This window comes from Stomoxys calcitrans, chromosome 1, assembly GCF_963082655.1.
Source record: "Stomoxys calcitrans chromosome 1, idStoCalc2.1, whole genome shotgun sequence".
Classification (NCBI taxonomy): Eukaryota; Metazoa; Arthropoda; class Insecta; order Diptera; family Muscidae; genus Stomoxys; species Stomoxys calcitrans.
The window spans coordinates 245,709,863-245,726,681 of record NC_081552.1 but is presented as its reverse complement, the minus strand read 5'-3'; the positions used below and the strand labels follow the sequence as shown (position 1 = coordinate 245,726,681).

The following is a 16,819-nucleotide window of genomic DNA, read 5'->3' as shown; positions in this document are numbered from 1 at the left end:
ATCATCGGTCGGTGTCGTGTAACCGGTGCATGGAGTGGGTACATTTCCGTTCTTGCTCTGGCCTAACTTCACTACGGGAGTATGGTCATACTGGCTATGTCGCAAGGTGCTGTGCGAACATAGCCAGCAGTGGGTCACAAGCGTCGTCGTCGTCGGACTATGTGACGCCCCGACCTCTCCCGTACGGCAATTTACGCAACGACAGCATCCTAGCCCTACTATTGCCAGGCCAATGCCGGGAAGTGTATCGTTCTTGCAGTTAAACTGCAACGGACTGCGTGGCAAGATGGATGAGATCGTGGACTTTATGAGTCGGAAGAGCATATTGGTCGCAGCGATCCAGGAGACAAAGCTGACCAACACCTGCAGCTTGGACAGTTGTCACAGTTACAATGTGATACGTAAGGATCGCTCAAGGAATGGAGGTGGGTGATTGGCCTTCGTTATACACCATTCCGTGCAGTACAGACCTTTTTCACCTGCGCTTGACGCTAGTGACCCCTACATGGAATGTATGGGGTTAGCAGTCAGGTCTGGTACTGCCGAGATAGAGATATACAACGTGTATATACCGCCGGTTGGTAGCTGTGTCCCGATTAATGGCCAAGCTTACAACCCCGACATAAGTGGGTTGTCATCTGGCCATAATCGTCTGGTTCAGCGTGGCATAGCTTTGGCAGAGCAGATAGATAGCGTCACGTTTTGCACGGTGAATGAGGATGCCCCCACTAGGATAACGAGGAGATGCAGCAGCTCGCCAGACATCTCAATTGCATCTCCTGAGAAACGTATCCTGGCAAGCCGTCATCTCTTTGGGGTCAGACCACCTCCCCATAATTCTCACCATCGACCGACCACCCGACTTCATAACCTCTGAGCGCCGGACGTTTATCAATTATAAGAAGGCCGATTGGACTGGCTTCAGAGAGTATACCACTCGCCGCTTCAGTGAACTGCCACCCCCCTCTGATGTGCTTGTGGCCGAGAGGAAATTCCGAGACATCATTAACGCAGCAGCCGCTCGCTTTATACCAGCCGATCGAATACCCCAAGTGCGACCCAATTTGCTGGCGCAAGCAGTGGTACACGCAGACGAGCGTGATGAGATTCGTGCTATGGATCCCGCTAACCCCAGAATCAGCGAGCTGAATCTGGAAATAAACAGGGTAATCAACGAACATAAGCGGAATTTGTGGCTGGAACACTTGGAGCAATGTAACTTAGGCACCGGTGTAGGTAAACTGTGTGGTGACGGTCCTCGAGGCACTGGACATATCGAAAGCATTCGACACGGTCAGCCATGCCAAATTATTTGAGGACATCGCCAACACGTCCCTCCAGCCAGGCCTGAAACGATGGGTGGCGAATTATCTGTGTGGTCGCCAGTCATTTGTGGAATTTAGGAATAAGAAGTCGAAACACCGTAGAGTGAAACAGGGAGTTCCCCAAGGTGGGGTGATATCTCCGGCACTGTTTAACCTCTACCTATCCTCCATTCCACCACCTCCAGACGGCATAGAGATCGTATCATATGCGGACGATCGTGGCATCAGGCCCCCCACCTATTGCTGACATCTGCGATAGGTTGAACGTCTACCTTACGAGCTTGCCTCATATTTCGCTGCAAGAAATCTGAAGATATCCGCCACCAAATCTTCAGCCACATTGTTCACTACAAATACGCGTGAGGTGAATACTGAGCTGACTGTGATGGTCGATGGAGAAATGATTCCGACCATCAAGTGCCCCAAAATACTTGGCGTCACATTTGACAGCTCTTACACATTCTCCTCACATGGCACAGCAATCTGCAATAAAGTCAAAAGTAGAAACAAGGTCCTCAAGTCACTCGCTGGCAGCACTTGGGGTGTAGACAAAGAAACCTTGTTGACCACGTACAAAGCAATTGGACGGTCTGTGGTAAGTTATGCAGCGCCCGTGTGATCTCATTCATTATTCAGATCTGTCAGAATGCCGCCCTCCGAACTGCGACGGGCTGTCTCCTAAGTTCTCATGTGGACCACCTCCATCAGGAGACAAAGATCCTACCAGTGCGAAGACATAACTACATGCTGTCTAAGCAATACCTTTTGGGCTGTTATCGCAGAAACCATCCAAATCATCATCTTGTGGATAGATACCCACCGCCCAGAAGCCTTAAGGTAGATCTACACGATCTAGAGCGTGAGGTTCAGCGCTACAAGAGAGAACCTCTAGATTAAGCGGGTCTGAACAACATTCATGCAGACACGGTAGCAGACGCGGTAATTGCCTACCGAGTGAATGTAGTCCTTGGAGAACGACCGCCACCCATTGCACCCGAAGAAATCGACCTCATCCGGCAAACCACAGTGGTTCTGGCTCAATTACGTTCCGCCAGATGCAGCCGCCTCAATTCTCACAGAGCTAGGATCGATGCCGACGTGCAAGATATATGTCCCGATTGTAACCAGGGACCGCACGATACACGTCACCTGTTTAACTGCCCGGCCAGACCCACTCGACTCAGACCCAGATCCCTGTGGACGCACCCCATCTTAGTCGCAGAGTTCCTGGGTCTTGACACTCAACAGAATCAAGCAGACAAAAGATAGAACACAATAAACTGCTACAACAACAATAACAACAAAATCAGAGTTGCACTAATCACTGATTTTGACAGATAGTGCACTCAATATTATGTTGTTGGGCAACTGCCACTACCTGTAAATGAATATATCTTGGTAAGAATAACCTATACTCTCTTTTGCTATTTATTCAAATTAAAAAGCTGGTTTTCATAAAACGCATGTTCGATGCTCCAAATTTCTGCTGCGAAAAAAAACTCTCTAGGTCTGGTATATGGGAACACTGCTCTCTAACTCCTAAGTGGAAAAACGAAACCAAGAAAAAGCCTTCATTAGAAATTTGCAAGCTCTCAACCAAGGTGGATTTAAAAAGGTGGTCTCACGCGAACAGCAGTTAACAGCCGAACGGGTTTGACGGTATTCAGATGTCAGATTTTTGTTTGCATTCTCTTTGTGATTATCTTCTTTCTCGCATATTCTCTGCTTAAGTGCGCACACGTATCATGCACACAAGTCATTTGTGTATTACGTCACCCTGTTACGGTAATGAAAACTTCGTTTAGGATATGTCAATGCGTTTCATATGGTAACGAAAATTTCGCGAGAGGTGCATACTGCGCTTAACATTGAAATAATAGCTGCGTCCGGGAACTCAAAAATTTGTGCAAATTTCCACAAATTTTTACTGGAAGTCGTTCGTTTATTTGCCAGCAGAAGAGAGCGCAAGAGAGAGAGAGAGCAAATTTTGACAGTTCGAAAATAGAAAACCAGCAACTTTCTATTGGAGCTTTCTTTGCCAGCAGAAATTTGCAACTTTGAACAGATGTTTTGTAAAGGTCAGGTGTGAAAAAGCATGAAATTGCAAAAGCTAACGGCAAAATGGATCAAAAGGACAGAGGTAAGTAAAAAATATAAATATTGTTTGCTGGTAATTATTAAATTTTTCCATTTTTATTTACTTTTAATGAAGATTCATGGCAGCAGCTACTGTTCAGGTACAGAAAACTCGACAAATGAAGTTGTAATTTTACCTCAAGTCGGTTGTTCTACAATACACTGATATACAAATGGTTCCCCTTCTAGCCTTTACACTCTCGGGTCAATAAATTGACGTTTATCTAAGGAAAATACCTCACAGGTATTGCCAAGATGTTTTATTTAAAAAAAAATTGTTTTCCAAGCAAACAAATAAAAAACCAACCAAAACAAAAATCAGCTGTTTTTCTGCAAATTTTCATTGGAAGTCGTTCGCGTACTTTTGCTTGCAAATTTTTTAAAGAGAGTAAAATGGCTCTTACTCTCCTGCAAATTTTTACTGGCCCCTAGGGAGGTCTACGGGCCCTAGCCACAAAAAAAGGACTTCATATTCGGGTTCCTGAGGTCAAAACTAGGGGGTATGCAAAAAATAAGATTTAATAAATTATTAACTAAACTAAAATTAGAATCAAAATAATTCCATAAATTTCCTATAGATTTTCAGGCGACTGGAGTAAAGTTTTTAGTTTTTTTTTGGAGATATGTGATAACCATTCCTTGACAGTGCAAGTATGCTCCAGTCCCACTTTCACAGTTTTTTTTCCCAAATTATTTATCAAAACATTTAGATATATCTGTTTATTCGTGATTCCATCAATAAAGACAATATTGCCAACCCCAGATGCCTTCATACAGCCCAATTAAGGGTATATTGTCTTAACGAATGTTAACCATTCAGCTGCTCCTTATCTTATCGTTTGTAAAAATGCATAAGCTAATGGTGAAATGGTTGATGATGAATGAATGAGTATAAGCGCTTCGAAATAATGATAATACATGCATATGTATGTGTCTATAGCAATAGCCAAATAAATGGACAAAGGTTAATTTGCTTTTTGCTGTGTTTAGTTTATAACAACCTCTCAACTCGCAAAGTCGTAAAGAAAGAATCAAAACAAATATGAGTTTAATTTGGACCCTTATTGATGTATTTCTATTCATAGAGTTAGTAATTGTGCTTTTACTAACGTTGCCAATTGCAAGCGCCACAACATGGAACCGTTTCTTTAAGTCCCAATTCTTGGCCATGTTGGCAAAACAGGCGCATTTATACTTTAGCATGATCATCGGTCTTTTGGTGCTGTCTTTGATTGAGGCGTTGCGTGAAATGCGTAAATATTCATTTGAAGGCGGTCAGGAGGAAGAGCAGCACTTGGATGTAGAAATGCAACAACATATGCGTTTATTCCGGGCGCAGCGCAACTTCTATATATCGGGATTTGCTATATTTCTTGTAATGGTAATCAAACGTTTAATCAACTTAATTTCTCATCAAGCATTCTTATTGGCCGAAAGTGAAGCATCGATGAAACAAGCTGAATCGGCCACAAGAAGGGCAAGAGCGCTATTGGATGTGAGACCAATAAGAAAAGTCACTGGAGAAGAAGTAACTGAAGTAAGTACCAGATACAATCAGCCTGTTTTGTTTATAGTTGTTATGAAAATGCGCCAAACAACAGGCTTGCTCTACGTTTGGCTTTATTTTATATTGCACCAATGCAACTTTTCCATTTGATAGTTTAGTGGTAAAACAAATAAATTTCATTCAAACCAACCTTCCGAATTGAAAAATAAGTATGTCAGCTGATCGCTAGAAGTAACCTTGTTAAGGATCAGTCTTGGACGACCTACTCCTTCTCGGCTATCATCAACCTTGAGTTTGCAAATCAAAAAACTTTTCACGAAATTTTTCAGGGCTTCATAAAGTTGTAGCCATGGAGGTTTTTGTTAAGAAGAAGAGGGGGGGGGGGGGCGATTATCGATCGTTTTGATTATCGATTTTTTTTACTTCGATGTTAGCGCAATCAATAACATAAAGCTCTATGCAAAGTTGCCAGGCACTTCGAAAGGCAACCAACCAATCCCCAAAAACGTAGTGTAAACGGACAGGATTTGTTTTTGGATTCAGTTAAATCCAGATCATACAAATTTCAATGTTAACTTGCTATCAGGATTCACTGAATTAGTGATTCACTGAATTATTAGTGAATCCTGACTTGCTATAGACGTACTTTATAATATAACGTGGTACAATTAAGAGGTAGCGTCATTATCACAACAACAAAAATTTACCTCCAACGAAACTATCTTGAGTGGCAAATGCCATGAATTGAAATGCGAACGTGGTTTTAGAAGTTAACTTTGTTTTACAACCCTAATGTGTTTAATATTTGTGTTTTCATCATTACAACACTGTTTTGGTTCGTAAGCTGAATATTCAGTTCAGCTTTTCAGGAGGAAAATTGTCGAAAAAGTAATATTCTCTTTATAGTGAGGAAAATGGCAAAAAGAATTTTTAGTGGCAACGCTTGACATACAGGTCACCTGTTTAACTGCCCTGCCAGACCTACTCGACTCAGACCCAGATCCCTGTGGACGCACCACATCTTAGTTGCAGAGTTTCTGGATGTTGACACTCAACAGAATCAAGCAAACGAAAGATAGAACACAACAAACTGCTACAACAAAAACAACCATTACATAAAAAGCTAAAAGTACAGAATATATTAGGGCTTGAGCGGTAGTGTACAGCAAACAGCTGAGTACAATTTTTCTCACGGAGTACACTATCTGTCAACGAGGTTATTATTGTTATTGTTAAATACAATAACAACCTTTTAGAATCCCGTCGCTAACGATAATAAACAATAATTTTACTTATTTTATGCAAAATAAGTCGTTTAAATTTAGTGACCTCTGCCCACAATGTAGGTGGCTAAGTTATGCCGCACGCAAGTTGGTTACCAAAACGCAAATTAATTTACAATTATTGACATATCACTTAATGTCATATTTTTACTATCCCTGGGCTACTCAAAAATTATTCACTACAATTAACGTCATATTTATACAATCCCTACAACTTTGCTGCCATTCGACACACAGCCTTTATTTAAAATAATTTCCCATAATGCAATTTGGATGCCTCAGAGTGGCAACGCTGTTTAAGGTAAAAGCTCAACATACAAGTACGTGGATTTAGAGCTGTTGACTCACAAATACACATATTTCATCAGCGAGATACGATACGATAGAGAATTGTAATAAAAAGTAAGATTGTTTCATATAGAAAGTTCCAAAAAAGAACAAAGTGCATCTAGTAGCAACTTGAGGCAGTTGAGTTGTCCCACAATTATTTTAATAGTGCAAAAATATTTCAAATACTTTCTTCAGCACAACGCACGCAAACTAATTGGAGAGTCCAAGCAGCAACAGACGAAAGTATCTATTTAAAGACCACGACCACTACAAAGTGAATTACCTTAGTCAATTTTATTAACGTCGAAAATAACACAAATATGAGTCTCGTCTGGACTTTGATAGCGGGCTTTCTCTATGCCGAAATAGCTTTAGTTCTACTCTTGGTATTGCCCGTGGCCAGCCCGTACAAATGGAACCGGTTCTTCAAATCGAAATTTCTGGCGATGTTGGCCAGACAGGCTCACTTATATTTCTTCCTGATTATGGGTGTGCTTGTCCTCTTCCTTTTGGATGCGATACGTGAGATGCGTAAATATTCCCATCACGACCATAGCAGCGATGTTCATTTGAATGTGGAAATGCAACACAGCATGCGCTTATTCCGAGCCCAACGCAATTTCTATATATCTGGTTTTGCCATTTTCTTGGTCCTGGTGATACGCCGGCTGGTAACATTGATATCTACACAAGCTGGTCTGCTTGCCCAGAGTGAAGCCTCAATGAAACAGGCAGCCTCCGCATCGGCTGCTGCCAGATCGATGATGGCTGAAAAATCCACAGAAAAGGCTAAAGAAGCAACTGAAGATGCAACATTGGGAGAGGTATGTTGCGAAATGCTTTATAGTTGTTTTGTAATTTCTTTTGGGAGTGACACTTTCTCATTTACACATTTTTTAATTTGTTGTTAAAAGTTTTTTTTCCTTCAAATTTTCTTTTTGTATGACGTGTTTTCGGCGAGACTGCTACTTATATGCATATATTCACATGCATACCAGAAGTATGTGTGTGTGTGTGTGTGTGTGAAAAGATTGAGCTAAAATGTTTTTATTTTTTTAACAATATGTATAGGTGTTCGTACATACTCGTAGCTCGTCGTAAACTTTTAAACAATTGTTTAAATATTTAATTATAACTAGGTCCCTCCACGTATTTTGGAAACCGATGAATCACAAAGCAACGACATAAAAATTAATTATGTTTTTATGATTGCAATCCGCAACAAATCATCGCTTAAAATGTGTTCTGTTTCCCCCTCTTTTGCATAAGGAATATGTAACTAGTGTAGATCAGCTTATTAGGCATTGCAACATTTCAATGAAAGCCGGTTCTATGCACCGAACTGATCCTATGGTTTCTATATAGGCCATCATCAACGCCTCAGCGTTCGTTCGTACGGATTAAGAGAATTTGGGACAAACTCGAAAACAAATGTTTGTCTTTCATAAGTATGTATGTGCCGGACATGAAACAAAAATCCTTGTGAGGCGCAGAAAAATTCTCAAATTGTGGAAATACACCGTGTTTGGATATGTTAGACTGGCATTAGTTTGCTTGTGGTATAAGTCTCTTCATCAGACTTTTATAAATAATCTTTTAGTCCATAATTTTTGTATAGACGCCAGTTTCACTGTTAAAAATAAAAACTACAATTCTCACGGCTAGCAAAGCATTTTATCAAAGCTGCTATCTGGAGTAACCAACTATGAAGATAGGCAATTAAAAATATTCCATATATACTGAAGCTTCAAATGAAATTTGTTCTTCAAGTCGATGCAAAAATCAACAATGCCATAATTGACTCATAGAAGGCGTAAAAATATTTTTTAATGATCAAAGAACCCAATTTTGGTTTGCTAATGCGAGCTTAGATATGCGATAAGCCTGCCTATGACGATCGTTTGCTGCGTTTAAATCCTGATTAGTTATCGAAATATATGTATATTGATTGGCGCGTAAAGCTTAAGACTCTGCATTCGGGTCATGCGAGAATGGAGTGTGTTATGTAGTGTAAGGAAGAGAAGATTCGGCGACTATGTTAGGGGGTGACGGAAAATTAGATTGTCAATGGGTTAGCAAGGAATAGTTTGATTATAGCTCCCACTTTTTATACCTTCCTCCATAGGATGGGGGTATACTAATTTCGTCATTCTGTTTGTAACACCTCGAAATTTGCGTCTGAGACCCCATAAAGTATATATATTCTTGATCGTCATGTTGATTTGGCCATGTCCGTCCGTCTGTCCGTCTGTCTGTCGAAAGAACGCTATCTTTCGAAAAGTTAAGCTAGCCGATTGAAAATTTTTACAAATACTTTTAATTAGTGTAGGTCGGTTGGGATTATAAATGGGCCGAATCGGTCCATGTTTTGATATAGCTGCCATATAAACCGATCTTGGGTCTTGACTTCTTGAGCCTCTAGATGGCGCAATTCTTGTCCGATTTGACTGAAATTTTGCACGTGGTGTTTTGCTATGACTTCCAATAACTGTGCCAAGTATGGCGCAAATCGGAACATAATCTGATATAGCTGCCATATAAACCGATCTGAGATCTTGGCTTCTTGAGCCTCTAGAGGGCGCAATTCTCATACGATTTGGAAGAAATTTTGTACAATGGATGCTAGGAGTACGAATGGCCATTGCAATATTTTATTACGAGCGTTCCATAGAATAAAGTTTCCGATTCTGCAGGGCTTGTGAATATAAAGTGAAGATAGAATCGATAGAGCAACATTTATGGCAATGACCCTATCCGAGAGGAGGAAAGGAGACACGTGATAATGGGTTAACTCCAAAGAAGGCCAAATTACCACAAGACCCCTTACGCAACTTTACCTATCTATCCCATTTGTGGCTGTTGTTTTTTGGAGCAGTTTTTTTCACCGTTTTCACAAAATTTTCAACATCAGTTAGGGATATGGTTAATTGATTCATTGCAATATTAAAAGTTTAGAATTTCTAATTTGTTTGTCCGTTGGGGCGAAAATCATTTCAATCTTTTCACACACCGTAATAAAATAAAACTGCAATAATGAAATAATTTTTTTGAAACTGATAAATTTTTCGCATGCAAATATTAAAAACATATATACGTTGGATATACGTATCGAAACACTAATTCTATTGGGTTCCAAGTGCCTAAAGATATCAAAAGTTTTTGTGCATTAACTGGTGTTAGCCCAAAGTGTCTACTTTTATTCTATTGGAGAGCAAACAGGCTCACGTGGCACTGGCATGCTGTGGAATTAGGGTTGCGATATGTACCTATGTTATTTTAATTTAATATATCTATATGTATGTTTATGCACATGTATATAGATAGAGACATTTATTCTGTTTTATTTACACATATCAATTCTAATAACTTTCTTTATTTGTTGTTGTTGCTGCCTCTTAAATAAACCGAGTTCTTGTACATAGTTCAAAGCTGCTACGAATTCAAATACAAATCAAATTCAAGACCACATTTTTGTATTTTGATACATTTCAAGCTGTAACAAGAAACACTGCATGTATGGTTTATTGTTGGCGTTTAACAAATCATTTCCAATTGCGAAAATCCATAGATTCGTTTCTTTCTATTATACTTATACTTTTATATTATTATTTTCAACAGCTAGTCAGCTTAAGGAGACGTGTACAAGGAATCACAGCAAAATTAGCACAACACCCCATTTCATAAAACGACAAAAAGTCACTGATGAAATTTCTTTGAGAAATTTTTATTAAGAAAATACACAAAGGCATACCACCAACACCAAATAAACGAAACAAGACCTCTAATCTATCCTATCCTTCCCTAAGAATTTTTATTATTTAAAAGAGTAAAAAGATTAAAAACCTTGACGCTATGTTGTTTGACGTTAACTACAGTATTGAAATTTTTTTAACTTTTTTTACGAAATATCTATCTACATATAGTGCTTAAATTAAGTTCACTATTCTAATACGTCTTTTTATATTAGATTACAAAATTGAAAGATCGCATTCATGAGTTAACATCCGAGTTGAATCGCGAAAAGAAGGATAAGGAAGCTCTGAAGTCGCAAGCCGAAAGCTTAAACAAAGAATACGACCGTCTCACCGAGGAATACAGTAAACTGCAAAAGAAGATCACTATTAGTGGCGATGGGGGCAAGGGTGGAGCCAAGGATGATTAATTCAATAATATTTAATTTAACCAAGTTTGGCATAAATGTTCAAAACATCAACTTTGTTAAGACTTACTCACTTATAACCACATCCAATGGAATCAATACTGTGGCTATACTATGAAGTTGCTCACAAGGGTAACATTAAAAAAACAATTAAAATTAATTATAAAACAGATTCTATCTACATTTATACTTTCATTACATTAAAAACAAAATGATTTTTATTTCATTTTCTTAATGCATAGTTTGCTTTGCTTATTTATGTTTCTCTCTAATATCTGGTGTTTTTTCTGTCCCAATGGCCAAGAAATCTCCAAGCTTTAGTTTGTATTTATTAATTCTTCATAAATGTAAACTTTTATTAATGTTCGAAATCGTATCTTTTAATCAATAAAATTAAAAAAGCTTTATTAAACAAAGTAGATACATATTCATGGATTTTTAATAGGAATTTATTCAACAGCAAAAATGTACTATAGGAACGGTAAATGCTTTATTTAAAACAATGTGGTTTTTTTTTGTAAAATACCTACCTGCGTAAGATAAACTTTTATTTATTTACCGAATTTTGTAATTTTAAGATCCCATTCAATAAAATACTACTACCTCAAATAAAAGAATATTTTAACTAAATTATAAAAAATCTTTCCCCACAAAAAATTTCTACCGATTTTAGCATATTAACTTGCTAGACCAACTTGAAGGTCAATAACCCTGACACACAAAAGAATTTTGGCCAGAAGAAGAGCAGTGAAACATTACCTATGGCCGAGTTGCCGCATACGTGATCGAGTGCACTTTCGTATCGAATGCAATTTCATTTCGTATTTAGTGGATGTTATAGCACATTTATACACATTTACAACATTCACGTTTCTAAATTTCAAAAATGCTCGTTCAATAATGAAATACAACATGAACATTCCACTAAGGAACAGGGGACTTCTCACATATCAATGAGTGCAGTCCAATTCAAGTTTAAGCTCAATGATAAGGGGCCTCCTTCTTAGAGCCGAGCCCGAACGGCGTGCCGCAGTGCGACTCCTCTTTGGAGAGAAGTTTTACATGGCATAGTACCTGACAACTGTTGCCAGCAGAGTACCTGACAAATGTTGCAAAGGCTTCCTCAAAAGAAGCCATGGTACGAGCAGGGATGCTGCTGAATACTTCCTTGCAGTCAGTAACGCTCCTGGTGAAGGAAATGTATCGAGGGAAAATGCAGAAAGAAGAGAGAAATGGAAAGACGTAGGTGTGAGCGTCTCGAGATGTTCACGAGTCAGAATGAAAACCAGCAATTCTATCAAAGAAATATACATCAAACCGATGGCGGTGGTGGTACCAAGCATTTTGCAGAAGCAATTTTTGATTAAGTATGCTGCCTCGTCAGAATGAGGTCTATGTAGCAGTACCCCTGCTGAAAAACAACGAAGCAGCAGGTGCCAATGCGTTGAATGCGGAAAGCTGATGGACCAGTCTGGACGAGCTGAACAATTTTATGTGCTCCTCAAAAATAATTTTGTAAATTAAATTGCGAAAAATATAAAAGTTTGGAGTAGTTAAACTATTTGAAGTTGGAGTTCGTTAAAAAACTACCTATTGGTTTTGCTGATATTTGGAGTTAATTTTCTGGAGTCGTCACTTTATCTGCTGCTTTCTGTTATGTCGTAAACATGGCCCCAGCAAACTTGTTTAAATGTGGAATATGCAAACAAACCTGCTCAAAAACGCAATACAGTGTTTGTTGTCGTCAATGCGACGTCTATTACCATGCGATAAAATGTCTGGGATTTGATCCTTCAAATCTCAAGAGAAGATCGGTCGAATTCACATGCCCAAAGTGTAGTTTAAATGATGCCGGCAGTAATAGCGCCAATGCAGCCACCTCTGCTAATTCTATCTGTGCTAACAACAATACCAGCAGTAGCGGCAAAACAACTATGTCTACTAATTCGGTCCGTAGCAGCAACATCAGCATTAATAGCACCATCGTAGCAACCTCTTCTAATTCTGTTAGTAGTGAAAACATCACAGTACACTACTAACGTCTGTTTTATAAAAATGTTTTGCATATTTAGGTGAATCTATCAAAAAACAACTACAAATCCACCAAATAGAACTTGATGAGCAGTTGCAGAAGTGCTGTGCTGTATCTGTGGAATCAATTAATAAATGGGTTAATAAGTTGCACGAGTAGTTTATGCTTCACGTAAATGAGCTGAAAGCAGAAATGGCCGTCTGTCATAACTTGGTCGCAAAAGTTAAAGACCATGCTCCTAGTAGCTAGCCTAAATCAGTCTGAAAGACAATTCAACGTTTTGCAGCGACGCCTTAACAGAGCAGACATTATAATGGCCTACCAAGGGGAATTATTGATATCAGACATCATGTTAAAAAAAATGAAGATGCTATTAAATTGGTATTAAGGAACACAAAGCATCTAGCTGGAACCAAAATTTCAATAGAAAGAGACTTAAATCCAAGAAGGCAACGAAATAAAGTGGCGATGCTTTTAATACGAAAGAAGATCTTGGAAGAAAGCCAAAAACATAAAATAATGGTCAGGGATGACAAATTGAAAGTCAAGGACAAATGGTTTACTTGGACAGTTAATGGAAAACTAGTGTGTGGAAGAGAAAATGCTGAAGTTGCACTTAAGATGCTTTATGGAAATGAGCTACAAAACGTATCATTTGATAACATTTTTGAGCAAATAGACTCAAAAAACTAAAGAAGCCCCAAGCCAATGCCAATAAAGAAACAACCGCTGGAGAAGTAGTGAATTTGAATTTAAAAATAGTGTCATACAATGTTAACGGATTAGCTAATAAATACTTGTATCCTCTTTTTTTTACCTATTTAAAATCTTTTGATGTTATAATACTGGTCGAGACTCATTTAATGAAGGAATCAACAAAACAAGCAGAAAAGTATTTTCCGGGCTTTGATATTTTTTGGACAGAAGCAATTAAAATTAACAGATTCGGAAGGGCTATAGGGGGCAAAATGCTGGGAATTAAAAAATCCTTAAAAAACCTAAATCTGTACTACGAGCAGGTAACAGCATATCAAATTAACGCACTTTGCATTAAGGTAAATAATAAGAGGATAACACTACTCCCACTATATTTGAGAAGCGCGAACTGGGAGCAGGATTTTTCGTTGGTAAAGCAATTTATGAATGAGATGGCAGGTGAAAACCCTATATTAATAGGAGATATGAATATAAGAATTGGAGAGCTGCAACAAGATATCTCGATGCACCAAGACACGTTCTTAACTGCCACAGAAATCAGAAAATCTATGGACAAGGAAGTAAACCACAAAGGCAGAGTTTTCCTGGACCATTGTAACAACCATAGCATTGTTGTTCTAAACGGACATACGAAAGGAGATGAAGAAGGCAAATTTACATTTTTGAGTTCAGCCGGCGAGTCAGTAAATGATATCTGTGCTGTATCGTATAGTATGCTAAAATATGTCACAAGTTTTTCTGTTGAAGATTGTATATGGTCGGATCATTTTCCCATAGTCCTTGACCTTAAGCTGGATGTAGTAGAAACTGATGTTAAAAAACTAAGCCTCCTACCCAAATTGTTGTGGAGGCAGTCAGATTTGAGTAACTATCAAAGAAACCTCAATTGCCATTTGAGAAAAGCTCTGGAAGACCATACGATATGTACTCTCAAGGATTTGACAAATACAATTATTATTTCTGCCCAGCAAAGGGGCAATAAGCCGATATTTAACCCATTAAATAAGTGGTTTAATAGCAATTGTTATTGGGCAAGGAAAAAGTCATTTAAATCTCTAGCGAAATTCAGGAAAACCAATTCTGAAGAGCACAAGAAAACATATCTGGAGTCAAAGAAAAAGTTTAAGGAGATATGCGAGAGTAGCAAACAAAATTACTACAACAGCATCAGCCTAAGAATTAATGAAGTATCTAATGCTAAAGAGTGGTGGAGCATAGCTAGAGAATTAAATGGTCAGGATTTTAACATTGGCTCCAGTGTCTCTGCACGTGAATTTGAACAATATTTTAAAAAACTGCTTAACTTAGAGCAGAGATCAAGATTCATACCATATGCTCCACTGTTAATCGCTGACGAAAAGCTCGATAAGGATATTTCTGTGGATGATATTAAAAACATGTTGTCCAAAGTTAAAATGAACAAAGCACCTGGTGAAGACAGGACCCCTTATGAGTTTTTTGCCAACGCATCGGAAGAGTTTCTGACAGAATTGGCTAGGACATACAGCAGAATGTACAGCAACGGAACCATAGATGAAGTATTCATAAAAACGATAATTTTCCCTATACATAAAAAAGGAAGTTTAAATGATCCCGCAAATTATAGAGGGATATCTTTTATGAATGCGATAGCCAAAATTTTTATGGGTATCTTAAATGAAAGATTATATGCTTGGGCAGAAGAAAGAAGTATAATTGTAGAATATCAGGCCGGATTTCGAAAAAATTATTCGACCACGGATAATATTTACAACCTATCGGCGATAATAAACATTAAATTGTCAGAGAAGAAAAAAACATATGCATTTTTCGTAGATTTCAAAGCTGCCTTTGATAACATATCACGAAACCTAATGCTTTACAAATTATACGAACTGGGTTTATCATATAAATTAACTAAAATAATTGAAAGTGCCTATCAGAGGACAGAAACAGCAGTGTGGACTGGGAATGAATTGTCCGAATATTTTAACACGAATTCAGGAGTAAAACAAGGCTGCCTGCTGTCGCCATTACTTTTCACCTTATATGTCAATGACATACATGATTCTCTGGGAGGAGGCATAATGGTGGATGACATCAATATACGAGTACTTCTTTATGCTGACGATATAGTCATTTTGGCTGAAGACAAGGACGTTCTTCAAAGAATGATATACAATCTAGAAGATTACTGTGTGAAATGGAACCTTATCGTAAACTTAGCCAAATCGAAAATAATGGTCTTTAGAAACGGTGGTAGATTATCGGCGCAAGAAAGATGGACACTGAATAATGAACAAATTGAAGTAGTGTCAGAGTACAATTACTTAGGATTCATACTGACACCTCAAATGAAATTCAACCAACATGTCGCGGCCAGAACAACGCAAGCAAAACTTGCCTTAAATATGACCTGGAAAAACTTCCTAAGCAAGAACAATATATCCATGAATCAAAAATGGAATCTCTACATGGCAGTATGCAGATCAATCCAATCTTATGGTGCACAAGTATGGGGATTTGGCTGTTTCGATGAAGCTGATAAGTTGCAGCGGTTCTTTTTAAAAAAGGTACTAAAGTTGCCTGATTCTACACCCAACTACGCAATAACTTTAGAGACTGGAGTCGAAGAAGGCCACATTTATATGATGCAGATGCATTTGCATTATATCACTAGAACAAAATTTCAATACAAAAGGGAAAGGCTGCCTTACCAGTTAACCCAAAAAATAATACAAAAAAAACTATTTTGGGCACATCACTTAAACAATCTTTTAAGCCAGTATAACATACCCCACATTGATGAAAACTTTAGTCTGATTTCCTGGAATGCAATGGCAGCAAATTTAATTGAAGAAATGAGTTTACGCAACAAAAGTATTGCTATTCAAAGAGCACAGCAAAGTAGCACTAGACTATATAAATATTTGGACTACACGAGAAGTCATATGTACCTCAGTGGAAACTATACCAATGAAGAAATTGCATGGATATTTAAGGCCAGATGTGACCTAATATTTTTGAACGCTAACCACTTTGCCACACATACAAATGCCAACGACCAGTGTACGATATGTAACCTACAAGAAAGAGAAACGCTTCATCACTTTTTAGGTATTTGCCCAATATATCGACATTTAAGGAATGGTTTTTTCGGTAGATCTGCATTAAATGAGGACGCCATCATACGAATATTAGATGGAACAGACACCCAAGACTGGAAAAATCTTATCGGATATATAAAAGCGGCTCTACACTACCGTAAATTGATAACAACGGAGTTTGCCTAGACCTTTTTTAACTGAATAAGTTCATTATACTACAAATTTTAAAATGGATAACTCATAA

The 16,819-nt window shown here is 38.2% G+C and overlaps 1 protein-coding gene across 2 annotated transcripts; it reads left to right on the top strand.

Annotated features, from left to right (window-relative positions):
* Window positions 1-4,448: 4,448 nt before the first annotated feature.
* On the top strand, window positions 4,449-11,159 carry LOC106094774 (B-cell receptor-associated protein 31). 2 transcript variants are annotated; one of them, XM_013262014.2, is made up of 3 exons: window positions 6,546-6,653; window positions 6,777-7,405; window positions 10,549-11,159. In XM_013262014.2, the coding sequence occupies exons 2-3, from the start codon at window positions 6,902-6,904 to the stop codon at window positions 10,741-10,743; spliced, it is 699 nt and encodes a 232-aa protein (XP_013117468.1). In that variant the 5' UTR covers window positions 6,546-6,653; window positions 6,777-6,901; the 3' UTR covers window positions 10,744-11,159. The 2 variants fall into 2 exon arrangements, with proteins under 2 accessions (XP_013117469.1, XP_013117468.1); XM_013262015.2 differs by lacking the exons at window positions 6,546-6,653; window positions 6,777-7,405 and adding an exon at window positions 4,449-4,998.
* Window positions 11,160-16,819: the final 5,660 nt, after the last annotated feature.

What these genes read in the sequence shown, in the direction of transcription:
- LOC106094774 (XM_013262014.2), top strand. Translation starts at nt 6,902, where the DNA reads ATGAGTCTCGTCTGGACTTTGATAGCGGGCTTTCTCTATGCCGAAATA. An exon ending in AAGATGCAACATTGGGAGAG is followed by an intron (nt 7,406 to 10,548) that starts GTATGTTGCGAA and finishes TTTTTATATTAG; the next exon opens with ATTACAAAATTGAAAGATCG.